At 64.7% G+C, this 24047-nt stretch overlaps 7 protein-coding genes across 7 annotated transcripts; 6 read left to right on the top strand and 1 right to left on the bottom strand.

Moving 5' to 3' along the window:
• Window positions 1-1958: 1958 nt before the first annotated feature.
• EMIHUDRAFT_435349 (hypothetical protein) lies at window positions 1959-3067 on the top strand. Its single transcript, XM_005776905.1, has one exon. The coding sequence runs from the start codon at window positions 1979-1981 to the stop codon at window positions 2960-2962; it is 984 nt and encodes a 327-aa protein (XP_005776962.1). The 5' UTR covers window positions 1959-1978; the 3' UTR covers window positions 2963-3067.
• Window positions 3068-4259: 1192 nt separating this feature from the next.
• EMIHUDRAFT_435347 (hypothetical protein) lies at window positions 4260-5139 on the top strand. The gene has a single exon (XM_005776904.1). It carries the CDS (start codon window positions 4568-4570, stop codon window positions 5024-5026), a length of 459 nt encoding a protein of 152 aa, XP_005776961.1. The 5' UTR covers window positions 4260-4567; the 3' UTR covers window positions 5027-5139.
• Window positions 5140-5223: 84 nt separating this feature from the next.
• On the top strand, window positions 5224-6995 carry EMIHUDRAFT_435339 (hypothetical protein). The gene is made up of 5 exons (XM_005776903.1): window positions 5224-5820; window positions 5889-5935; window positions 6008-6089; window positions 6157-6487; window positions 6565-6995. The coding sequence occupies exons 1-5, from the start codon at window positions 5341-5343 to the stop codon at window positions 6816-6818; spliced, it is 1194 nt and encodes a 397-aa protein (XP_005776960.1). The 5' UTR covers window positions 5224-5340; the 3' UTR covers window positions 6819-6995.
• Window positions 6996-12363: 5368 nt separating this feature from the next.
• On the top strand, window positions 12364-13307 carry EMIHUDRAFT_206507 (hypothetical protein; the record flags this gene model as incomplete). Its single annotated transcript, XM_005776902.1, has 2 exons — window positions 12364-13077; window positions 13149-13307. The coding sequence occupies 2 exons, from the start codon at window positions 12364-12366 to the stop codon at window positions 13305-13307; spliced, it is 873 nt and encodes a 290-aa protein (XP_005776959.1).
• Window positions 13308-13819: 512 nt separating this feature from the next.
• Window positions 13820-14993, bottom strand: EMIHUDRAFT_206506 (mitochondrial uncoupling protein; the record flags this gene model as incomplete). The annotated part of the gene is made up of 4 exons (XM_005776901.1): window positions 13820-14005; window positions 14142-14411; window positions 14575-14667; window positions 14751-14993. The coding sequence occupies 4 exons, from the start codon at window positions 14991-14993 to the stop codon at window positions 13820-13822; spliced, it is 792 nt and encodes a 263-aa protein (XP_005776958.1).
• A 2927-nt stretch (window positions 14994-17920) lies between these two features.
• Window positions 17921-20265, top strand: EMIHUDRAFT_435337 (hypothetical protein; the record flags this gene model as incomplete). The annotated part of the gene is made up of 7 exons (XM_005776900.1): window positions 17921-18087; window positions 18186-18405; window positions 18488-18527; window positions 18599-19216; window positions 19339-19702; window positions 19782-20050; window positions 20118-20265. Coding segments are annotated over exons 2-7 (1485 nt in total), but the record flags the coding sequence as incomplete, so codon positions are not given.
• Window positions 20266-22034: 1769 nt separating this feature from the next.
• On the top strand, window positions 22035-23656 carry EMIHUDRAFT_435334 (hypothetical protein). Its single transcript, XM_005776899.1, has 5 exons — window positions 22035-22225; window positions 22459-22618; window positions 22746-22916; window positions 23031-23248; window positions 23392-23656. Exons 1-5 carry the CDS (start codon window positions 22058-22060, stop codon window positions 23512-23514), a joined length of 840 nt encoding a protein of 279 aa, XP_005776956.1. The 5' UTR covers window positions 22035-22057; the 3' UTR covers window positions 23515-23656.
• Window positions 23657-24047: the final 391 nt, after the last annotated feature.

Here is a 24047-nt window from a genome sequence, read left to right as displayed (position 1 = left end):
AAGAAGTGCTCGTTGAGCAGTCGCTCATGCGTCTGCTTCCCCGGCGCGGTCGTCCGGAACACCGCGAGGCAGTTGGAGCCGGCCGCCAGCACAGTTCGTCGCGACGAATGATACATGAACACGCGCCCCACGTCGTCCATCGCGTCGCGCGCCGGTGGCCCCTCCTCCCGCCGCAGCGTGCGCGACATCTGCGCGACGAACTCGGGCTGGTTCGTGCCGAAGTGGCCGGCGGCGACTTCGATGCGGCCGTCGCGTCCCAGCCGCGGAGCGCCCATTTGCCTCAGTCCGTCCCGAAGCTCCAGCCAGCCGCCCTTGTTCTGGCCCGCGGGCCCGCCTGGCATGCACGTCACCAGCGCCGACATGCGCGCGGAGGCGAAGTCCACGTCGGCTAGCAGCGCAGCGCCCTTGCGGCGAACGGTGTCCACGTCGCACAGCGGCAAGCCCTTGTACACGCCCGAAAGATACTCGAGGAAAGTCTGCAGCCGGCCGCCAAAGTGCGGCACGTCGGACGGCTTGGCGCCGGGGCGGAGAGGAAAGTCCTGGATGAATAGTGAATCGCGGTCCTACATACAAGCGATCATATACCTCTCGGCAGGCAGCCACACGACTTCTCCTCGCGAGGCTGCGCAACCAGGTGGATCTGCCCATCGAGGTTCGTGCCGCCGAGCGCGACGCGGAGGGAAGTGGGCGTGCGGAAGAGGAGCAGTGAGCAGTGCACGATGCCGCTCGTGCGCTGCCCCTCGAGCAGCAGCCAGCCGGGGTCGCGCTCTCGCAGCGTCGGCGGAGGGTTGCCGTCGAGCTTTGGGCAGCGGTCGGCTATGATCAGAACGTCGCCGATCTCGGCAGAGTTGCTCCGCAGCCAGTCGTAAGCACGATCTGGAAATAAAGAGGTGAAGAGGGCGGCGACGCACCCGTCCGGCTTGAGCTCCGAGTACGTCACGTGCCGCCCCGACGGCGCCTCGCCGTGCAGCAAGTTGAGCCACGCTGTGCCCACAGCGAATCGCGTGGGCGGCGCGGGCGGCGGCGGTGCCGCCGCCGCGTCGCGCAGCCGCTGTGCCGGGTGGACGTCGTGCTCGTCGGGCGCCGCGCCACCGCTGTGTACGGCACTGCTGCGGTGCGGCGCCCACTCCTCGGTGTGCAGCCGCGGCCACGATGAGGCGGGCAGCGCGGCGAGCGCGGGGTGCGTCGCTGCGTCGCGCGCATGGTCGAGGACGAGGTGTGTCGCCGCTGCCGCGTCGCCGTCCGCAGCGACCACCACGCCGCCGTGCCGCACGATCGCGCCCGCCTGAATCTCCGCCTGCCTCGCACTGCGCAGTCCGAACATCACACGCAAACCGGCAAACGGCGCTGCCGCCGCTGGCGTGGGCGGCGCGGCCACGGCGGCCTCGCGAGGGCGTTTGCGCACGGTGAACACCGTGCCCGGCTTGCGCATCTTGTCGAGCGCCAGCTCGTCGCCATCATTGAGCAAGCTGTGCTGCTGCTGTGCGAGCAGCCTCCACGCGCCGCCAGCCGGACGTATGCCAGTCGGGTTCTGACCCCGCGACTCCACGCGAAGGGATCCCGCCTCCACGGAGAGACTGCACTGGACGCGACTGACAGTGCTGTGCGCGAATACCTTGCCGTAAGCAGCAAACAGTCGCCCGCGTCCGAGGTCGAAAGCGCTGGCGGCACCCTCCGTGCACGGGAGAACGAGCCTGCTCTCACCACCCGCGAGCGTGCTGTCACCCTCGAGGCTCCACTGTGACATGCCGCGCGGCTCTTCACGCCGACGCCGACCTCGGCAAGTCGTGTTCTTTGCGCTGGTCTCCCTGCTACTCGGTGGGGTGCGTGCGGCGGCGGGCATTAAGAATTTTATCGACGAACACTTTCGATAGACCGAAAGTAAGATCGTTCGGTGCAGAAACCCCGGCCATGCCCATGTAACGCAATTGTGCTCGATTTTTTGGTAGAAGTGTCTCCAAGTCTTCTGGACCCATCGATGGCCGTCGCCTCGACGCCGCTCGTCGCGGCACCATCGTGCCCGGCCTGGGCGAAGCATCGTCGCGGGCGCCAGCCGCAGTTCGACGGCAAGCCGTGCGAGCCTGCTAAGGAGGAGGACATGTGGCTGTGCCTGGCCGACGGCCGCGCGCGCAGCACCGCCGACCTGAAGCGCCTGGCGACAGCCGCTCGGGTGCGAGCGAAACGAGCAAGAGATGCAGCCGCCGCGAACACGCGCGATCGGCAGGCGCGCGACCAGCGCCGCCGGCAGCGTGAGCAGCACGACCGGCGCGCAGCGCCGGCGGTCGCCAAGACCGTGCGCCCACAACGCGGCCAGTGCGGCTGCCCGGCGCACGCGGTGTGCGGCATGTGCGTCGACCAGGGCAAGCTCGCCGCGGCCGAGCAGGCGGCCATCGACCTGGAGACGCGCTTCCACGCCTCGACGAACGTCGTCATGGACCTGGAGCGGCCCGAGGACGAGACGGCGGCGCTGCTGCAGCGCTGCGTGCACGTCTCCGACGAGACGAAGCGGCGGCTGCTGGGCGAGTGGAGCGACGAGCGCATGGCGCACGCGCTGCCGCTGCACGCATGCGCCTCGTGCGGCGTGCGGGACCCGTCGCTGACGTACACGCGGGTTGACGTGTCGGCGCTGCCGCGCACTGTGTCTGTGCGCGTAGCCGGCGGCGAAGACGAGACGCGGCACGTGTTTGAGCTCTCGCCCGAGCAGTGCGCTAAGTATCGAGGTCTTCAAAACAAAAAGGTGCGCCTTGCGTACTCGGCGTACTTTGCGGGCGAGCTTGCCAAGCGAAGCGCAAAGGACGGACGCAAACGGCGCCGTGGCGCCGGCGCCGCGAGCGCAAGAAAGAAGCAGGCCGCACCCACAGCCCGGTCGCCCGCCGACGCGAGTGACGGAGAGGGTGACGAGCAGATGCGCGACGCATCAGACGCGCAGGATGACGGTGCAAGCATGTCCGAGGGTGAGTAAAAGTGTGAGGTTTGGTGGATGGAGGCTGTAGCGTCGTCGCGCGTAAGAAGCGTGGTGAAATTTAGAAAAGGAGTTGCGGTGTTGATCGCCGCGGGAGCCCTCTTATTGCCTTAAGAATTTTACAACAAAACTCCCTCGCACAACACTGGGCACGGGACTGGCGCGCACTAAGAAAACAGGAGGTCGGCACGCTGCCGTTTCTAAGCCTTTGAGAGATAGGAAGAGGCGGACGCCCAAGGGTGGGCGACGGCTAGCGCACCACACCCCTCTCCTTAAAATCCCTGTGTGGTGGCGGCGTGCCGTCCTCCTCCTCCCATCCCTCCCTCCCTTGGGTTGTCCGTTTTCTTTCTTTCTTTTTTCTAAGCCTTTCCACAGCCCTCACCCACCTGACGCCGTGGTTTCTTAGCTCCGGCCGGCACTCAAGCCAAACAACTCTAACACTCACACCTAGAGAGCCAGAGCCGGCCCGAAGGATTTTTAGGTAAGTAAGAGGTAAGCTGCGGTCCGCGAGGTTGGGCTCAACGAGGTTTGCCTCTCGCACCCCGTCTGTTTTCCTTTCCTTTTTTCTCTACAGCACCCTCTCTTTTCCTCTCTATTTTCCCGGGAAAACTCCGTGGAAATCGTCAAATTTTTGGCTCTGAGCCGAGTCTGAGGCTGGTTTGGGCCCAAAATCAGAGAGAGAGATTTATACCAAAATCAGCCAAATTTTAGGCCAAATCGGCAAAATGCCGGGAAGTTCGCGGAGAACCCGTGTATACCTGGAAATTACCCTGCGACCGCCTGGGTATTTTGTCGATTTCCTCAATTTTGCCTCAGATTTTGCCCCAGACCAGCTCTCAGACTCAGGGAAACTCGCGAGTTTCCAGAATGGAGCACCAAACACCCTCTGTTTTCCCTGGAAATTTTCGGAAACGCAAAGTGCTGGGGACCCTCTGTTTTCCTTTTTGTTTTCCGGAAAACCTCGTTGAGCCCAACCTGCCAGAGTCTGAGAGAGATTTTTATTCAGAGTCTGCCGCCGAGTCGGCTCTCTCTCTGGATGACGGGAGACGCACACACACCTCCATCCACTCGCACTCCACTCAGAACACCGCAGACTTGGATAGTGACAAATGCGCGCGCCGCAGGCAGAAATTTTGGGCTGAGGCTCCCGTTTCCACACTCGTGTCTGGCCTTTTCTCGGGGCCGCGCCTGCGCTGCAGTGGTTTCTTAGATTTGCGACGTTTCCCGCACGGGACCACCCAAGACTGCTTTCAGACGCTTACGCCAATTTCCCCGCAACGCAAATCGTGACGTGCGGAATTCGCGGACCCGAGGAGTCTGGAGCTTCAGCTGTGGTCATCATGCCGCTCTCGGCACAGAAGCAGCGCGAGCGCCGCGCCGCGCAGCGCGCTGCCGAGGCTCAGGACGCGGCTCGCGGGCAGCGCAACCGCCCGGCGCCGAGCCGGTGCTAGGCCGCCTCCGCTGCGCCTGCTTCCTTGCGCGCCGCTGGACGTCGGCCGAGAAGACCGCTTCCCTCTGGGGACCCGACTCCGCGAAGATCGCGCGCGCGTCGTGAGTGGCGGCGCGCGCGCGATCTCCGTTCCCGGGCACGCCGGTCGCAGTGGCATGGGATCCCAGGCTCAAAAGCGCTCCCGTCAACAGCGAGCGAGCGCCGCCGCTGCTCCTCCTCCCACCGCCGCTGCTCCTCCTCCCGCCGCCGCTCACCGAGACCCGCCGCCGCCGCCGCCGCCGCCGCCGCCGCCTCGCGCCTCGCCTCCGTCACCGCCGCCCTCCATCTCGCAGCGGCGCGTCCCTCTGATGGCGCGGGCGCCTCGCTCACCGGCGCCTCGCCGCCGCCCCCCCCCCTTCTCGCGCCGCTCCGCTCGTGGCCGCCGCCTCCCCTGTCAATCCCGCCGCCTCCCCTGTCATCCCGCCGCCCGCACCACCGCCGCCACCGCCTCGCGCCTCGCCGCCGCCGCCACCGACCGCCCTCTCCCCTACGCCGCTGAGCGCGGTGCAGGGGGCGAGCCCCCGCTGCGCAGCCTCACCGTAGTGCACTGCGCTCTCCGCGCCCCTGACGATTAGTGAGGAGGTGGTGTTGCACAGCATGGAGCTCGGCGAGCGTTTAGCGAGCCCCTCAGCTAGTAGAGGGAAGAAGGGAGGGAGGGGCGTTTCGTTCTAAAATTGATGAGAGGACTAGCACTCACCGCCCGCACACTGCCGCCCATCCCTCCAAACGGGCTTCTTGGGTGGAAAGAGGTCCCACCGGCGATCGCCGGTTACTCAAAACGGTCTGGTCCCGCTGTACGACAGACAAGGCGAAACATTTCGTGTCGAAACACCTCTCCGCCGCGCTCGACTATAGTCTAGGTCACACACGTGTGTGTGTGTGTGTGTGTATGTTGCTCTCACTCCTCCTCGTCGCCGCGAGCAACGACGACGCGGCGTGCGCAGCGGGGCGTCCCATCCGCTGGGGCATCATGGGCTCCGGCCTCATCTCTTCTGACTTTGTTGGCGCGCTGAAGGCGCTGCCTGCAGATGAGGCAAAGGTCATCGCCGTCGGAGCGCGGTCGCTCGAGGCGGCGCAGGCCTTCGCGACGTCGCTCGGCGTTCCCAAGGCGCACGCGGGGTACGAGGCGCTCGCAAACGACCCGGATGTGGACGTGGTGTACGTGGGCACAGTCGCCCAAACACATGCAGACTGCGCGCGGATCGCGCTGGCCGCGGGCAAGCCGGTGCTCGTCGAGAAGCCGCTGGCGATGAACGGAGAGGAGGCGGCCGAACTGGTCGCCTTGGCCAAGTCGCGCGGCCTCTTCCTGCTCGAAGGCATGTGGACCCGCTTCTTCCCGGCAGTGGTCAAGGCGCGTGAGCTGCTGGAGGAGAGGGCGGCATCGGCGAGACGGGGCGCGCACACAGGGCCGGTGAGGGCTGGACTGGGCTGCTGTAGGCGGGCGCCATCGGCGAGGTTGTCGCGGTGAGCGCTGACTTTGGCTGGTGTCGCGGCGGCGGTGCAGCCGGCCGGAGCGCGGCTGCAGCGTCTGAGAGAGCAGGTGTGCGCGACGTTAGGCCAGCTGACCCGGACGGCGAGCACGGGCGGACGGTGGACCCGGTCTCGGGCGGTGTGGGCATGGACGTGGCGATGTACCCGGCGAGCACCCGCCGCTGGCGCTGGGGAAGTGCGCTCCGCGCTGCTGAGCGTCGCCCTGCAATGGCAGGTGGCTCACGTGCTGCTTGCGGCGGGCGCTACGCCGCCCGCGAGCGTCGTCGCGACGGGCAGCACCAGGCCGGCGGCGGGCGGCGGGCGGGTGGACTGGTCGGTGGCGGCCGGGCTGAGCGGGTTCGGCGACCGTCCCGCCCTGTCCGCCACCGTGCTCTGCACGCTCGACGCTTCGACGCCCGAGGAGGTCGTCTACACCGGCAAGAAAGGGACGCTGCGGCTGCACCGGCCTGCGCACACGCCGAGCAGGCTCACTCTCTCCATCGCGGAAGGACGAGAAGCGTCGACCGATGAGACGCTCGAGTTCGCACTACCGCCCGTCCCCGCGGGCGCGACGCGCCCTTTGCGCTGCCCCGGCTCGGCAGGGCTACGAGCGGCGTCTCGTGACGGGCGGAGCTGTCGACAGGCGCGCTCCCCTTCAACTACCCCGGCTCGCAAGGCTTTGTGTACGAGGCGGCCGCGGTCAACCGGGCGCTGCGCGAGGGCAGGCTCGAGGCCGAGGAGTGGACGCACGCGGAGAGCGTCACCACGCAGCGGATCGTGGACCAGCTGCGCAGCTCCGTCGTCCGGGCGGGCGGCGGCAAGCGGGAGGCGCGGGGCAGGTGGTGGGACCTGCGGACGTGGGGCTGGCGGGCGAGGCGGGAGGGAGCCACAGAGTGAATTGGAGATAGAAGCGCGCCGGCGTGTGGAGCGAGACAGCTCGCGCTCACACATATAGCGAACACTCACCAGGAGACCAGCCCCGGCCAGCGAACTCTACATGCACATGCGATGTACACGGCAAAGTACCGCCGTACTACTAGTCGATGTGCTGCACGAATGGTTGCAGGTGTGAATAACACCTCCCGTGACCACGGCGCCGTAGAGGCGCCTGTTGATATATAGGCCTAGCCGCACTGATAGCCCCGGATGAGGGATGAGCAAAATACACACGCCCCACCCTGGACGCTATAGAGGTGGACCTGAAGTGTGATAGATCGCCCGACCGCGTCCCGGTGCGCTCTGCCGTCGATCGGATTTGTGACTCCGCCGCACCGCGCGCGCCGCGCCCGCGGCCCCGGGTGGGCCCTCCGGAGGCCGGAAGGATGGCCGTGACGGACACCAGGTGACCAGGTGCAGGTCCAGGACGAGCTCTGGGAGGCGTGACGTGTCACGTGTCAGAGTTGTATATGTGGGTAGGACACGTGTGTTATACACTCATGGGGCACAAGAAAGAGGCTGCACGGCCTGTGTACGGTCTGTGCTGCTGTCGGGCTGGTCGGGCTGTGTCGGGCTGTCAGCGCTGCTGTCAGGCCACTGTGTGCTGTCGGGCTGTCGGGCAGCTGTCGGGCTGTCACGTCAGGGCCTGACAGCAACGGAGCACCTCTGATGTCAGACTCTGCTGTCAGGAGGCAATCAGATACGTGCTGTCAGGCTGTCGGAGAAAGTGCTGTCAGCGCTGTCAGGCTGTCGGGCGCTGTCAGGCGCTGTCCGCGTGTCCGGGGGTTGCTGTCAGGCTGTCTCTCAGACCGGGAAACAGACCAAGGCTCAGCCGTGAGTTGACGGAAATCGGGGGACGCGACCCACCTCGTCACAGACGGTTCCGCGCCTCGCCACTATGACGGGCACACGCCCCGCACCGTCCGCTGTGTGCCCGTCTTTGTCCGGAGTGAATACTCCAACGCGCTCGTCGGTGGCGGCTTCCCCCCCGACTGCGCCGCGCTCGGCGAACCTCGACAGCGCCTTCGCGGTGGCATGCAGCTCTTTGCGCCTGAAGCCTGGAGAGCAGCTCCTCTGCTGCTCACACGCTCTGCACAGTTGACACAGTCTACTGTGCGGCTGCCACAGCTGTGACAGCGATGGGCTCGCCCTCACTGGCCCTCAGTCACTTGTGCTGCGGCTTGTGTGAGCGACACTGCTCGGCGACTGCCGGCACACTGTGAGACCATGGGTGTGAGGTTAAACCACGCTACCAGCGCTTGGTCACATCGGCCCCGAGGTCAGATCCGTCTACTCTGTTGATGACAAGACTTGTCTACTGGCTGGAGCCGAGCAGGAAGGGCCCGGCGCACAACCCCTGTGCAACTCACGGTCCACACCCCGTACTGTTTAGGCATTTTAGGGACCAAGCAACCATGTGCACAATATCTCTCAGTCTAGCTAAGCCAGGGGAGGCGGGCCGTACAGCAGCTTGTGATGTGCTGCACATTAATCATTATGAGGTGCTTCCCGGAGGCGGACCAGACGGGCGCGGTCCGGCGGAGAAAACTCAGGACAACGCCGACACCGCTCTGATTCGACTTTTAACTTCAAAAACAAAGACAGTGGCACGCGCCGCAGCGCGGTGCATGCCACTGTCAGGAGCAGCGTGTCGTCATCATCTGTCTCGCGTCCACCCATACGCCGCGTTGGTGTCCAGTCCGAGCCTGACTGTTCTTCACCTTCCTACCTACCTACCTACCTAGGAGCAGATCGTCAGTTAGTACTTAGTTGTGTTCACGCCGGGATCGTGTCCTGAGTAACCTGCCCAACCATTCGCGGCGATGAGTAATATAGAAACAAAAAGAAAGAAGTCGGCGGGGCGACGTGGCATACGTTCGAGCTCGTTCGTATAGGTGAAGGCCGCGAGCACAACTTCCAACGAAGGACGCACGAGCGAGAAGTAGCACCAGCAGAGCAAATAAATTGAATCGGTCAGCTGAGACCCGCACGCGTTCGCGTGCATGTCCATATCTGTACAACTGTTGGTAGAAGTCTGAGACAACCAAAGGACTTGGCTTGTCGGCGGGCATCGACGGGCGCTTCCGCGCGCCATCGCGGAAACCTGGAGGCATGCGCCTCGATCCGCACGGCTTCAGCTGGGTGGGTGGAGTGGACGGCAGCTGCTCCGAGTTCATTGGCAAGGGCAACCGCGGCGATTGGTGCTCCGAGTTCCGGCGCGCTGAGGAAGACCAGATCGCCTGGCTGCAGCAGACGCAGGCGGGTGGGACGTGTGCTGCACCAGAGGTGTGCGGCTACCTCATGAGCGTCTACGGGCAGAGTATCCCGCCGGAAAGCATCGCCCTCGAGCAGCTCAACTTTTTTTGGGACAGCGTGCCCGGGCGCGCCGGCTTTGCTGCCACCTGGCAGTGCGTCGCCGGCTGGACTAGCGAGAATGCTGCCAGCGGAGTGTACTACGATGCTTGTCACACGCAGGCGCCCCTGTACGCGTCGCTGTTTGATGCGAAGCTCGGCCTGCAGATGTGGCCTTCCCACAAGGCGCCTAAAGAGTGCCGAGACGTGGCGATCGCGGCGCGGCTGCTTGAACGGTACCCGGAAGGGGTGCCATGGGGTGAGCTGCCTTCGGCGCAGCGCGAGGTACTCGGATCCGAAATGGCGCTCCAGCGGGCGCTGCGGTCCGCCGCATCCGGGCCGTGCGACGTCTTTCGCATGTCCCAGCAGCTATTGGATCCCGCGAAGCTCCTCTTTCCGGGCTTCATGGTGCACAGGCGCTCCTTTGACCCCAACCACAACTCGTCGGGCGTCACCGGCGGCCACTTTGGCGTCGGTCGGGGCTACAACGCGCGGCACTATGACGACGGCGTGCCCAGTCACACATGGGTGGAGGTGTTTCGCATCTCTCGAATCGTCAACAAGTGGGGCGACCGGGATGTCAGCGCCGTTGGGCAGGTGTGGTTCTGGCTTGCAATGGGGAGCGGAGTATGGCTCAACACGGGACGGACACTCGTGCACCGCGGCCCTCCACCACAGGATGAGTACCCGAGCTGCTGGGAAGCGCGCGCGAACGGGTACGATACGATACAGCTCACGCGGTCCTTCGGCGGCTTTTCGTTCGAGCTGATGGACTGCCGCGGCGCGGATCTGCCCTCGGGACGCAGTCGTTGGGAGGAAGCGTGCCCGCCCTCTCACGTCGAGCTGCGAGCCGGCGTGCCCGCGAAGCGCTATGCCCCGGCCTTTATCGACGACGCCGTTGTCGAGGAGCGCTTGTGCGGGTGCGACTCATCCAAGAGCTACCTCAACTGCCTTGTGCCACCGCCATCCCCACCGGGACCACCGTTGCCGCCACTTCCGCCGCCGCCACCACCGCCTTTGCCGCCACCGCCACGTCCACCGTCGCCGTCGCCTCCGCCGCCCGGGCTGCTGTCGCACATCCAGCCGCTCGCGCCCTCCATAGCAGTGGCGACGGGCCTTGCCCTGCTCACGGCTAGCGCTGCGGCCGCCGCGCTGTTGCATCGGACACGAACGACCGCGGAGCAGGATCGAAGATGGCAACGCGTTAGCTGTCAGCCCCTGAGAGTTCAACCGAGTAGCCGAGGCAGCGTTGAGTCGAGAGAGGAAATGTGACTCATGAGAACTGGTTGTGATGCGGGTTGGTTCCGCTTCCCGTCCGGTGCTCTGGGGAGAGAGGTGCGTGTCGTCTATCCGACAAGCAAAGAGAGTTTGTGGAGGTCCTCAGTCAGACGATGGGGCGTGAGCGGAGGTAAGACATATGGGAGCAGTTAGATTGATTGCTGCAAGGTGCAAGGCCAGGAGGCGGACGGTCGCCCAGACGGTACTCGGTAAAGCCGTAGATCTACAGACTACACTACCCGGGTACGCGGTGGGAGAAAAGCGGACTTGACGTCGCGTATGCACTTTTGGAGTAGAATCCGACACTTGGATCCGGTCTTTCTTGTTTCCTTTCGTGCCAGTCCCGTGGCCAGTGTCGTACGAGGGAGCTTTTTTGTAAAACAGTAGGGGGAGGGCTCCCAGGGCTTGTGGAGGCTTTTCAGCAGTTGTTTTTTATCGTGCGCTGCTCATTCACTATATACACTGAGTGGAGAGAGAGTACACCACACACAACAAACACTACTCCCCAACACGCGGCTAGCCGGGCCTGCCTGCTACACGATGGCGACGTTCTCAGAGTTCTGTCTGCGTGCCTTTGCTGCCTCAAGCTTGGTCGGCAGTAAAGAAAGTGGGCGGAAGCGGGGGCGGCAGGGACGGCGGCGGCGGCGGCAGGGGGCTGGGGGGTCGGCGATGCCGAGGTGTGTGCCCGTGTTTGTGCGTGGGGGGCGTTGCACGCCGCGGATCAGGCCGGGCGGCGGGAACGAACCGGATCGAAGGCGACAGCGGCGGCAGGGACAGCAGTGGCGGTGACCCAGGGATGGTGGCGACCTCCGCGAGCGGGATGCAGCCGGCGAGGCGAGGTGACAGGTGGGCGCGACCGTTGCGCGCTGCTCGAGTGCGCACGACAAAGCAGCTCTGATGCAGCCATGGTGACCTGCGTGCGCGGGGACGGCAAGGGTCGCGCCGCAGCCCGTGCTCACCGGGCGCTCAGTCTCGATGGGCAGGGGGGGGGAGAGAGAGAGCAGCCAGGCCCGCGTACCGGCAATGCGAGACGACTGATAGCGAGGAGCATCAATCACGGTGGAGAGGAAGGAAGGAGCGTCCCGGCGCTGCCTGGGCTCGCTCGAGTTAGCGGTCTAGGCACGGCACATTTGATGTTTCAGGGCTTTAGGAGGTACCTCCAAGAATTCGGTTGTAAAATTCTTGTCGTGCGAGGGAGTTTTGTCGTAAAACTTGGAGCACTTGGAGTGCAGTCGGCAACCTCACATCCAGGGCCGGTGAGCTGAGAAGCGCATCCAGCGGGCCGGATGATCGGTATCGGGTTACGGGCTAGAGAGCCCTAGCCCCGGGGGTGCGCGTTCGCAGGGCAAGGGCCTTAAAGTAAACACGGGTCTCCGAGGGTTAGCTCCGCGCTCCAGGTTTCCCCTAGCAGCAGAACGCCCCCTCTACTCGGAGCTAGTAAACACTCGACGCTGTTTTCTTTCTTTTTCTACTCGGAGCCAGTGATACGAGAATACGCACATGTTACGAGAATACGTACCGCCCCCACGCAGAGAGTACTTGTACTACTCGACGATAATACAAGAATACGCAGCTTGGAAGTCGCAGACGCCTATAAGAAAACCAGCAAGCTAAATTTCAGCGGCTAAAAAGCAAAGGACGGGCGCTTTTGATCGGCAAAGCAAAGTTGGAGTAACGGCGACCGCGTCGCCACAATGCCAGTCGCCTGTCGAGCAGCCTTGGCGGCGCGCATGCGCCGCAGGGTTGACCGACAGCCGCGCGCCTCGAGCCTCTCGCTCCACTCGCGGCACTCTTTCGGCTTGTTTCCTATCAACCTATGTGGGCCGGACCGGAACGAACGCAACTTGGTGCAGGGTCTGGTGCAGGGTCATGAGCGATGCCCTCGACGTACGAAAAGCTGCAGTCCCTCCAGAAGCAGCTAATCGACGAGCTGTGCGACGAGTACCATTGCGATGACATCTCTCCGCCGCCAGAGTGTTTCGGCTGGGATGAGGAGCGGCTGCGCAGGTACTTCGAATCGGGCGGCCATGAACCAACGCCGGTTGCCACCGGCACAGCTCCCGCGCTTGGTGAGTGCGAAAAGCCGTGTCTATTGTGTATCGGTGACTCGATCGCTGAGCTAGGTTGCATGCTTGGCGGGGGCAGCATGCCACCGGGGTCGATCCTCGAGCAGCATGGTCCCGGGTGGACGGCGCTACTCGCGCGAGACTATGGAATCTCCCGCTCTCTTGACGTCATTAACCGCGGGTTTGGCGGATACACTACAAAGTGGATCCTCGCAGACCTCAAGGCGGGACTGCTTTCGCTCCCTAAGGCACCCAAAGCCATCACTGTGATGCTCGGCTCCAACGACCACGTCAAGAGTAGCGACCCTTTGCATGTGCCGCCGGAGGAGTATGGACTGAACCTGCGGAAGATCGTCGCTCTGCTTCGTGATCGCTATCCGTGTGCAACTGTGCTACTATGCACGCCTCCGCCGTGCGATGGCACGCAGGTTTACACCTACTTCACGAAGGCGACAAAGATGCAGGCCAATGGGTCGGGCCGCGGCGAGGAGCGAATCGCTCCTATGGTCGAGGCGGTCAAGGAGGTGGCCAGGGCGAGTGGGGCCCGGCTTCTCGACGTGCACGGCAAGCTCAAGGGGACGGGAGACACATGGAGGGCGGACTTCACTTCAATGGCGAGGGAAACCAGGCGATGTACCGGATTGTGCGCGAGGAGCTCGAGGCGATTGGACTCGAGCCGGACGAGCTGCCAATGCACCGCAGCCACGCAACGAGCATCCGATGTACGCGATATGCGCGCACGGGTGTCGCGTGACAACGTCGTGTGGCTGTGTGCACGCTGCACGACCCACAGATGATCACAAGGCTGCTCACGTCGCCACATCGGGGGTCACGCCCGGGACGCGATGCACTCATTTTCCCTCCGCTGGAGTTGGTGCCACGGTGGAGTCTGCGTGGAGACAGGAGAGGCTGGAGGGCGCACGTGTCTAGGCACGTGTACCCTACCGTGTATGTAGCTACCCATGTGTATGCCATATCTCGACCACATCTCGGTCATCGCGTCGGCCGTCGGGTACTCCGAGTTTTGTGCGCGCGGAGTCCGGAGAGATAACGTAGGTGCGGTGTGGTTGGCCGCGTGTTGGTGATGGTGTGTTGCACAACCGCACACAACTCGGTCATTCACCCGGTCAACGCAAAAAGCTGCGTGAGAGAGCAATAACTTAAGTAGCGTCTACAAGCGTCTACATGCAAATCTTCTCTTTTCGACTAGTCCGCCCGGGCGTCGCGAGTCTCCACGCCTGACCTCTCCTGCGCCGCCCTCCTAAGCTAGATGTGCCCTAGCCCCGCCACGCATCGGATCTGCTCGATCAAAGGCATCTGGACCAAGATGACGGGGCACTGCCGCACAACGGCCGGCAAGAAGCCGCGGTACAGCCCCGCCGCCCCCTCGTGCTGCAGGGTGTGGCGCAAGCAGGCGGAGACTGAGCCGTGGTCGCCACTCAGCACCTTCACCTGCGGCAGAGGAAGGAGAGGTAGGAGCACGGCGACGGTCTCCACACACGCGAGCGCGCGGCAGCGGTACGAGGGAGTCGAGGGCAGAGCCAGGGGCAAGGGCAGCGTGCGGGCGAGGCGTGCGTGGCATCGCCACCTTCAGCACGTCGGCCGGCATGCAAAAGAGCTGCCCGATAAAGCCGCTGGCCGCGGCGCAGCACACGTGCAGCGGAGTGCCCTCCGTCGCCCCGGCGCCCCGAGCCGCCTGCTTCAGGCCGTCGTACGAGGCCAGCTGCCCCGAGGAGAGCAGCGCCTGCCGCGCCGCCGTCGCGCCCAGCCCGCGCCAGAGCGAGCCGACTCCGCCCTCGCCGCGCACAATGGAGAGCGCGGCGGCCGCGGTGGAGGCGTACCGCGTCGGCAGTCCGACCTGGCGCAGGGCGCTGCACGGGTGGGACTCCGCCGCACGGGGCCCCTCTCTCCACCGCTGCGCAGCCAGCCTCGCCGCAGCCAGCCTCTCCTCGGAGGCTCGAGGGGGGTGGTGTGATGTGTGTGTCTGTAAGGGATGCCTGCGCGTGTAGCCTCGTCCGCACCATGTCGATCGGGTTGGCCAGCGCGGAGGACAGAGCGCCGGTCGCAGCGCCGGCAGCGAGCTTTTGTCCCAGCGAGTCGGCGCCGACGAGCGCCTGGGCGCCGAGGTTTCAGGTAAGCCAGGCTTCGGGCGGTGAGGGACAAAGGGCCGAGCAGGGAGAGGCGTGATTGCCTTGACAGTCGGGTAGAGGCCGACGCGCAGCCCGGTCACGCAGAAGGAGCGCACCCACGTCGCCTGCAGTCCCGGAGACCACAGCAGCCACAGGCCGCCTTTTGCATAGACAGCGCGGGCGGCGCTGGGCGCGGTCGTCTCCGACGTTTGAACCCGTACCTTGAGCATCTCCAGCGGGTTGAAGAGTGTGTCGGTGACGGCGGCGCCAAGTCCAGAGGCGAGCACCTCAGCGCCTGGACGAGTCGGCATGAACAGGATTTTGAGTCTCTGGAGGGCGCTTACTGACTGCACTCCAAGTGCTCCAACTGCTTTGTGTCTAAATCTAGTGCCTGTGAAGGTAGTCCCCCCCCATCCCCAGGGCCTCCAGGGCTCGCACCTCAACCTCTCACAGGCCAGCGCACAGCGCCATAGGAGGTATTTTCTTCTCAATAACAAGGCTGTGAATTAACTTTAGTGATAGTTTAGTGCGCTATTTAGTGTTCGAGTGCGTATATAGTGCGACTTTAACGCAAATTTAGCGCAAATTTAGCACATATTTAGCACATGTTTAGCACATATTTAGCACATATTTCATGTCATGTGCATGCACATGTGCATGTACATGTGCATGTGCATGAAGTGTGTTTTATCTCCAATTTAGCGCCACATTTAGTTCACTTTAGGTGCGGGCAGCTGCAGTACATTTAGTGTGGGTCCCGCATCTTTAGTGCGGGCACGCAACTTTAGCACGGCTTCCCAGCCACACCACAGCTAGCCAGGGCCGCGTGCTTTGCTCCTTGGCTGCCAAGAATGCACCACAGGAGATGCCTGGCCCCTGCCCTCATGACCCAAAGGCAGGCTCCCAGTGAGGGCTGCCCTCCAGAGCAAGATCTCCCGACTGAGCACAGGCACATAACCGATTCCCGAGAAGAGGACCAGCACAGTTGAATGCGCCACCGCAAGCACCACCTCCGACCGCACAACCCATGCTGTGCCCGTGACCACCAGCTGTAATAGAGTACTGAGTAGAGGTGAGCGTGAGGGTCGGTCTTAGCGAGGGTCTGCGGCTGGATCCTACTGCGGGGCTGGACTAAAGACGACTGAAACCTCGCTAAATCTGGATGTAAAGTCGCAGTGAACTCGCGCTAAATTTGCGCTAAATTTGCGCTAAATTTGCGCTAAATTTGCGCTAAATTTGCGCTAAAGATGCAGTAGATAAACACGTCACACCGCACTAAATTTAGACCCAAGCGCCCTCCTGTGCTTTTCACAGCCTTGTTATTGAGAAGAAAATACACCTGTGCCAACTTGCTAACTAGAAGCGCTAGTGCTCTCTTGCCCGCAACCCGATCCCAATCGTCTGGCTAACTGGGGCGCTTCTTAGCTCCCCGGTCCTGGGCGTGCGGGGTGCGGCTACCGACTGCACTCCAAGTGCTCCTTTCTTTCCCTGCCTGCGAACGCGCACCCTCCCCCCTAGGCGCTAGGGGTCAGGCAGGGCTCTCTAGCCCGTAGCCCGATGCCGATAATCCGGCCCGCTGGGTGCGCTTCTTAGCTCCCCGGCCCTGGATGTGAGGTTGATGACCGCACTCCAAGTGCTCCAAGAATGTAGATGACGCTGTGCGCTGGTCTGTGAGAGGTTGAGGTGCGAGCCCTGGAGGCCCTGGGGATGGGGTGAGACTACCTACCCGCGGGCCTAGAAGGCCCTCGCGCAGGGGGGTGGGACATTGAGACCGGTCATGAATGAGAGAGAGATTTGAAAACCAACAATAAATCACGACTCTCACACAGTGATTTGGGCTCGGCAGCTTTTGTCAGCCCTCAGCCGAAGCTGGGGCCGGTGCGCCGGTCCCGTAGCCGAGAGAGCCCGCGCCGTTGAGTTCGACGCGGTCGGGGGGCCTTGCGGAGACAGAGGCCAGCGAGATGGCGATCGCTGTACTTCATGGCGCCCTCAAAGTGGGGCTGGCTGACTCGCGATACTCTGGACGACCCATAGGATGCCACGAATGCCTGAAGGAGAGGGAGGCGAGGCCAGAGGCAGACCCAGCTGCTCTCGGGTGATCTCGCGTTGGGTGGCCGAAGGACCCGATGGTCCTGTCACATTCGCGTTCCGAGTCGTGGGGGTAGAAGATTGCGGGGGGGGATCGAGTCAGCACTTCCTTGTAGTACAGCGGACCGCCAGGCTCGCCGGCAGCATCCGCAGGGAGGCAGCATATCAGGCACCAGTCTTCTGGAGAGCTCAACAGCTGCAGCCGCGATGGCAGAGTCGGCCGCGGTTCGAGCGAGCAGCTTTGAATGAGTGCGCGACACGCATGTTGTTCACAGCCTTGTTATTGAGAAGAAAATACCTCCTATTCACATAAACGCACAGTGACGGTCAGACATGCAACACGGGGTCCCAGGGAAGGCGAGCAAAAACCTTGGGCTCCCGTTCACACTCGTCTCTGGCCTTTTCTCGGGGCCCTAGTCGGGGCCGCGCCTGCGGCGCGCCGTGGTTTCTTAGATTTTCGCGGAAATCGCCGCCGTGGTTTCTTAATCTGCTTAAAATTTTCAATGCCCGCAACCCACTGTACTGTGCGGTGTCTATTGTAGGCTCGAATGCGCTCGGCGGCCCTGCTGGCGATGCGTGGGCGCGCAGCCGGAAGTGAGGGTCGGGGCGGCCATCTGGATGGCGCGCTGCCCGGCGGGTAGGGGTGTTGGGCGGGGGAGCGCGTCGATTGGGCGGCAGCGCGCACCCACACATGGCCTGGCCAGCGTCGCGCATGAGAGCGAAAACGAGGCCCGGAGAGGCGCTTCAAGCGAGGGTGGCCTCTTCACGGGCCTCGTCTGGCGAGACTGCTATACCTGTCCGAACAGGCCGCGCAGTGAACCAGTCCCACGGGGGGACTTCGGCACGCGCAGTGCAGCGCCGCTCGCGAGCCCGCCAGAGCATGGCCTACTGACCACCACTACCTACCTGCCTATGGGGCTGTTGGCACGGGGGGAGGTGTCTCACGCTCCCGGGACGCCGGAGAGATCGGGTTGGTCTCCCCTCTCTTTCGCCTTCAGTCCTGACCCGACGGGGACGCCACCACCCTCGCCCAGGGATCTACAATGCTGTCTTAAGGTCCGACAGGTTCGGCAGTCAACAGACCCTCTATCCGGCTAGTACGCTCGCGTTTCTTTTGTGGCGCGCGGCGTTTCGTCGAGGCACTAGGATCCTACTCTCAAGTGTGTGTGTGTACATGTTGACCGAGGAACGTAGGAGCAGACACACGCGCGGCCCTGCGATTCTCGCGGCGACGGCTCTTCTATTCGTCCTCGCTGCGCTTGGACTCCTCGCCAAATCGCCGAGCGCGCAGCACGCCGCGAGAGGCGCAGATGGCTGGTGCGCTGTCGAGATATTAGTGATGCGATGATAGCTTGGTGAGCCGCACTTTGCTGCCGCTATCGCCCTCACGCTGCCGCATCGGCGCCGGGCGGCAGGTTCCCAGGCAAGCACCTCTCGCGGCCTGGCTGGTATCCCGGCAAGGCGGTGGACGAGGATCTGCTCCAGGGTACGTCGCAGGAGCATTCGATGGACGGCTGGAACCCTGGCAAGGCGATGACGGACGAGGCGATGGCGCACATCGACTACGCGAGTACAGAGCCGCTCCACTATGCCTTTTCGCTGCATGACCCGCTGCTGTCCCACGGCCTCAAAAAGGCCGCCACGACTCGCCGCCGCCCCTTGCCTTCTACGCCTCTCCCTGGTTCGGCCGCGGCTGACGCGAGGCCCCGAGGCGTAGGCCGAGTCGACGACCGCGTGCTCCTCGATGGACATGTTCGGCACCGTCCGTGACCGGGGCGGGCCGAGAGGCGTGAGGGCGCCTCTTCACGCCCGCGCTGACCGGAGGTAGGCAACTGCTGGGACGTGCTGGGCAAGGGGGAGGCGGCGGCGCCCGTCGCTTTCGACGAGGCGCAGCCGTCCGACACCAACGTCGCGCTCAGCGGGGACTGCACTCAGGCGCCGCAGACACTCACACGCACGCCACAAGGCGCATCCGCTCTCCGAGGAGCGTGGCGCGGCTGCGGCACCGCGGCAGGGTGGGGTTAGGGTTAGGCAAGGTGGGGTTAGGCAGGGTGGCCGGCAGGGTGGCCTGCCGCGGGACAGAGAGCGCGGCCGATCGCTGAGCGACTGCGCGGCTCAACGCCCTCCGGGAAGCGCACGCGACATGAGCCAGCGCGCCACACGCACACTCCCCACCGGCGCGCACCCGCCGGCACGGGTGCCCCTCGGAGCATCGCCCTCGATACAGCGGAGCATCGCCCTCGGAGCAGCGCCCCTCGATACAGCGCCCCTCCCCGCCGCGCAGGACTTCGTGGACAGTTTCGTCGCCAAGCAGGTCTCCGATCTGGTCGCGAACATGGCGGCGCGCATCGCCGACCCCGACGGAGGCACGTCGGGCGAGGACGCGCTGCCCACCGGCGCCGGCCTGCAGTCGACCGAGCTGAAGCTCACGCTGGCAACCTCGCAGGCTGACGCCTAGCCGAGATCGGGTCGAGGTGTGGCCGAGGTGTGACCGAGGTGTGGCCGAGGTGTGGCCGAGGTGTGGCCGAGGTGCGGCTTAGCTCGAGCCGATCCCGCGCCGCTCCGCAGACCTTCTCCGCCTGGAACGTGAGCCTGATCGACTTTGAGCCGTTCGTCTTCAAGCTGGGCACCTGCTACGACTACCTCGAGTGGTGGCGGCAGCAGCTCGCCCCGACGCAGCTGCTGACCAACCGCGCGCCAGACGGGCTGCAGGTGATCGTGTCCGACATCCGGATGCGGTTCCGGTACGACTGGATGCTCTCGCAGGCCACCTGCCCCTTCTTCTTTTGCGAGCAGCTGCCGCTCGGTGGCGGGACGGCCGTCCAGTCGCTGCAGGGCCTGCTCGTGCTCGACATCGACTTGCACAAGGCGGGCGAGGCGCCCATCAAGGGCTGCAAGGGCAAGTTCATCTTCGACTCGATCGAGCTCTCCGGCGCGCGACTGCTCCTCCGCCGCCAGTGCCACCTCGGCCCACACGCCTCTGCTCCACCACCTCGTCGGCGCCTCGGCAGGCAGCTCCTTCTCCGACCAGTTCTCCGCGGCGACCGTCACCGACTTCATGCCCCACTTCGCGGCCGAGGTGTCGTCGCTGCTCTGCGACGGCCACAAGTCGGTCGGCGACGAGGGCCACAAGCTGGACGTCATCGGCGGGCTCGCGACGCGCTTCGAGTTCGCCGGCAAGAAGGCGTCCAAGGTGCACTTCGCCGGCCTCAAGCGAGCGGTCAACGAGGCGATGCAGGCCAACGCCGAGGCGCTGAAGATGCTGCGCTGGCTGCAGCAGGCGCCGCGCAGCCTCGGCGCGCAGCCATCAGCACGCCGCTTCCTCACCGCCGCAGCTGCGCCTGTAGGCCGCCTACAACCCGGCAAAGAACTCTGCGCGCGCGCGCTACGAGCAGGCGCTCGTCGACCAGGCGCGGCTCGCGTCGGTCGGCATCCATGTCCCCCTCGGCCAGGGCCGCTTCTCGCACGTCCAGATCCCGTCCCCGCCGCCGCCCGCGCCGCCCGCGCCGCCGCCGCCGCCGCCGCCGCCACCGCCGCCGCCGCCGCCGCCGCCCGCGCCGCCCGCGCCGCCCGAACCACCGCCTTGGTTTGGCGCCAGCTTCATCTCCCGCTCCACGGACACCCACGGTTGGCTCGATGTCTTCAGCGGAGGCGGAGATCAAGCCAGCCCCGGGGAGTTCGCGTCTCGCTCCCTTCCCATCGCGGAATTGCCAGCGCGCTGCGACTGCAGCAGCTGGACTGCGGATTGGGCCTGCCCTGTTGCCGGCTCCGCCGGCGCGAAGGGGTTCGCGACGGCCGACGGGTCGGAGTGCTACGTCTATTGCTGTGAGGAGGGCGGCGCCGCCCCCCGCGGAGGATTGGCGACTGCGGTGGCGGCGGCAGCGCTCGCTGCGCAACCGGCAGCGGCCGAGGAGCGATCAGCGCCGGCGGCGCTGCCGGCGAAGGATGAAATTGCGGGCTTCCCGGCGGGAGGGATCCGAATGACCCAGCGATAGGCAAAGGAGTATCAGTTAGAGCTGTGACGCGCTGGAGCGAGAGAGCCCTGCGGTCGCGCGGTCCGAAGGGCTGTGCCTTGGGCCTTGGGGTGTGTTTCCGCAAGCGACGTGCGTGTTATATGGGGGTGCATTCTTGCATGGCCCTCTTCCCTGCCAGCCTGACCGGCCATGTCGAGTGCATGTGGGTGTCATGTGAGGTATAGCGCGCTGCGCGGTATTATACGTAACGGAGGGCTCAAGGCGTCGTCAGAGGCTCAGGCTCACCGGCTCAGCGCACAGCGGGACCCGGCACGGTGGCGCGCATATCTAGCCCAGATAAGATAACAAATAAATAAAACGGACGGACCTCTACTAGGAGATATGGGGACCGCCCTTGCGATCTTTGTGCAGGGGTGTTCTTTATGTGGGGTGTGCGGTCGGCGACTAGCCGTGGGGTCGTCCTCCCGATGGCGGGGGAGAGGGGGTAGGGGGACTAGTAGCTAGCACTCCCATAAAGAGTCGCCCGCACGGCTCTGCTTTATCGGAAGAGATCGAGGCACCGCGAGCGGGGTCACTGACCGGGCGTGTTTTAGACATTGGAGAGCGCGACCGGCGCGCGGGACCGGTCTGTGAAGCGACATCCGACAAGATCAAGAAGCGACAGAGTCTGTGTGTCTAGAGCGGAGCGCCGGCCGGGCGGAGAGACGGCAGACGCGCGAGAGAGCCGCTGAGCGCTGTGCGCTGAGGGGACGGTCGAATGCCCGTTGACTGACCACCGGGAACCCGCGCGTTGCTTGCAGCCTCTCACGGGTACGCACTCCGTCTCGCCCGTTTGTGAGTACACAAACAACACAGTCAGACAGTCTGTCAAATGATTCCCGATGCCGACGCCCATCGATTCGTCGCATGCGCCATCGATTCATTGAAGAGAGAGAGAGAGCCCGCGTCGATGATCCTTGTTTGTTTGTTTCTCGTTGTATGTGGCTCTTTCTTACTTACCTCTTACTTAACAAACAAACGTCTCGCGCGCGCGTGAACAGGGCTCCAGGCCCCAAATGACGTGTGAGTGTTAGAGTTGTTTGGTATTGCTAAAAATCTCTCTCTCTTACTTACGTTCCCTTAGGTAGGAGGACTACTCTGCTTTCTTGAAGACATAGAAATAAATTCATTTTTTTAGGTTTATTAGGAGGCGCCACCGTGCTGAGAGATCTCCATGCTGTGGCTCTTACCTGGCTCTTCGGCCACCACGGTCAATGCAAAAAACAGATAAAAAGAATTGCGCGGCGACGCCTCGCTCTGCGCCGCTTGGACCCATGACACCGCCGATCGAGGCGGCCAAGGCGCGCCTCACCGAACTCGAGGTGCGCCTTCCGTGGACGAGCGTCAAAAAGTCGTGGGGCCCGCGCCGCGAGCAGTGGGTCAGCCAGGTCCTTGCCATTGTCACCAGTGAGGCACTCGGCGCCCAGCTCCTTTCGCTCGAGGTGCGCGTGTTGTGTGCGCTGCGACCCACCTGTTCACACATCCAGTGCGCCGGAGATCCGCCCGCTCGAACGGGGCTGCAACTCTTCACGCCGGCCGATAAGCTCCCGGGCCTCATCTCCCGCCACTGCCTTGCCGCGCTGCAAGCCTCGCGCACCCCACCTCCCCGCCCCGCGCTGCGCCCGCCAGCAACCATCCGCCCACGCCCGCACCCTCATGCGCCCGCGCCACGCAGGCTGCCATCAAGTCGGAGACGCTGGAGCCGACGTGGCAAGAGGCGCGCGAGGGGTGGAAGGGGCGCGTGGGCGCGGCACACTCCGGCGAGGCGGTCGAGCGGCTCATCATCGAGCTGGAGAGGGCCGTGCAATGGAAGCTGCTGCAGCTGAACCGCGCAGGCGAGCAGCGCCCGGGGAGGGCGAGGGGCGAGGTCGAGCGATCGAGGCAGGGGGAGGGGGGGGCCAGGGGGAGGGGGGTGGCGCGGGAGGTCTGCCGAGCTCATCGCCCGCGGCCCGCGCCGCGCAGGCACCGTCGCGCGGCCGCTCCCTCCCGCCACCGCGTGCGACGGGGGCGGCCCGCCCCCCGAGGGGGTGCCCCGCGCCGCGCTGCGCATCATGCTCCTCCTCCGCGCGATGGGCGTCCGCTCCTACTCACCCGCCGTCGCGCTGCAGCTGTACGAGGTTGCGCATGCGTACGGCGAGCGACTCCCCCCCCCCCCCCACCCCCTCCTCCTCCCCCTCCCCCTTCTCCCCCCCTCCCCCCCCCCCACCCGTGGGACGAGGTGCGAGCCGGCCGGTGACCCGCTGTTAGGCGCCGAGCTGCTCCACGACGCGTCGCACTACGCTCGCGCGCGCCGCCTCCACGCCTCGGGCCTCCCCACAGCGCAGAGCGCCGACGCCGCGGGCGCGCGCAAGCGGCCGCTCGAGTCTGGTGCGCCAGAGCTGGACGGACCGATCGAGACGGCGGACGTGGCGCTCGCCGCGCGGATGCGCGCCGCGCGCGCCTTTGTGCCGCCGCCGACGCGAGAGGCGCCGCCAGCTCCCGCCCCGCCGCCACCAACCACCGACACACCACGCCACGCTGATCGGCAGCACACGCGCTGATTGATCGGCAGCACACGCGTGGGTGGATCGGCAGCACACGTGGACTGACTCACCGCGCCCACGCCCAGGTGCTCGCGCAACACGCGGCTGAGTGCAACCTGCAGCCGCTCCCCTTCCTCGGCGCGCGGCCGAGCGGCTTGCGCCCGCCGCCGACCGATGATGAGCGAGGCGGCGACGAGAGCGCCGGATAAGAGCGGTACAAAACGTGGGGTCATCCTCGGTGGAGTTTATTAAATTAGATATTATTGAGCACAGGTCTCTCGTGTGTCGTGTGCTGATGAGCTTAGGGGACCCCTAGGCTTAAAAGGGTGGGCCCTGGGGCGCCTGCGGCTTAAACGGCTTAAAACGGGCCATGGGCATGGCCCATTTTAAGGCTGCCTGGGCCGCCGATTCCTTAAACGGTCTTAAACGCTTAAACGGTGCGGGAGAGCGGCTCCGGCGAGGTCGATGTGGTCCGGGAGGCTGCAGGCTCCCGGTAGACCTCTGGGCCGGCGCGGGGCCCCCCGGAGGCACCGTGCGCCGCGCCGCAGTGCGGAAACGGGGCTCCGGCTCTATGAGTCTCTATGAGCACCGACTTCCCGATTAAGTACGGTTAAGTAGAGGGCAGATTTGGAAAGATCTCGAGGAGTACATACAGACAGACCCTCCAACCATCAGAAAACTCCGACCTGATCGGTCGTACTGACCGCCGACAGATCACTCCAGACAGCAGACAGGCCGACGT

Source organism: Emiliania huxleyi, assembly GCF_000372725.1.
Source record: "Emiliania huxleyi CCMP1516 unplaced genomic scaffold EMIHUscaffold_27, whole genome shotgun sequence".
In the NCBI taxonomy this organism is placed as follows: domain Eukaryota; phylum Haptophyta; order Isochrysidales; family Noelaerhabdaceae; genus Emiliania; species Emiliania huxleyi.
This window is presented reverse-complemented; position numbering and strand designations above follow the sequence as displayed.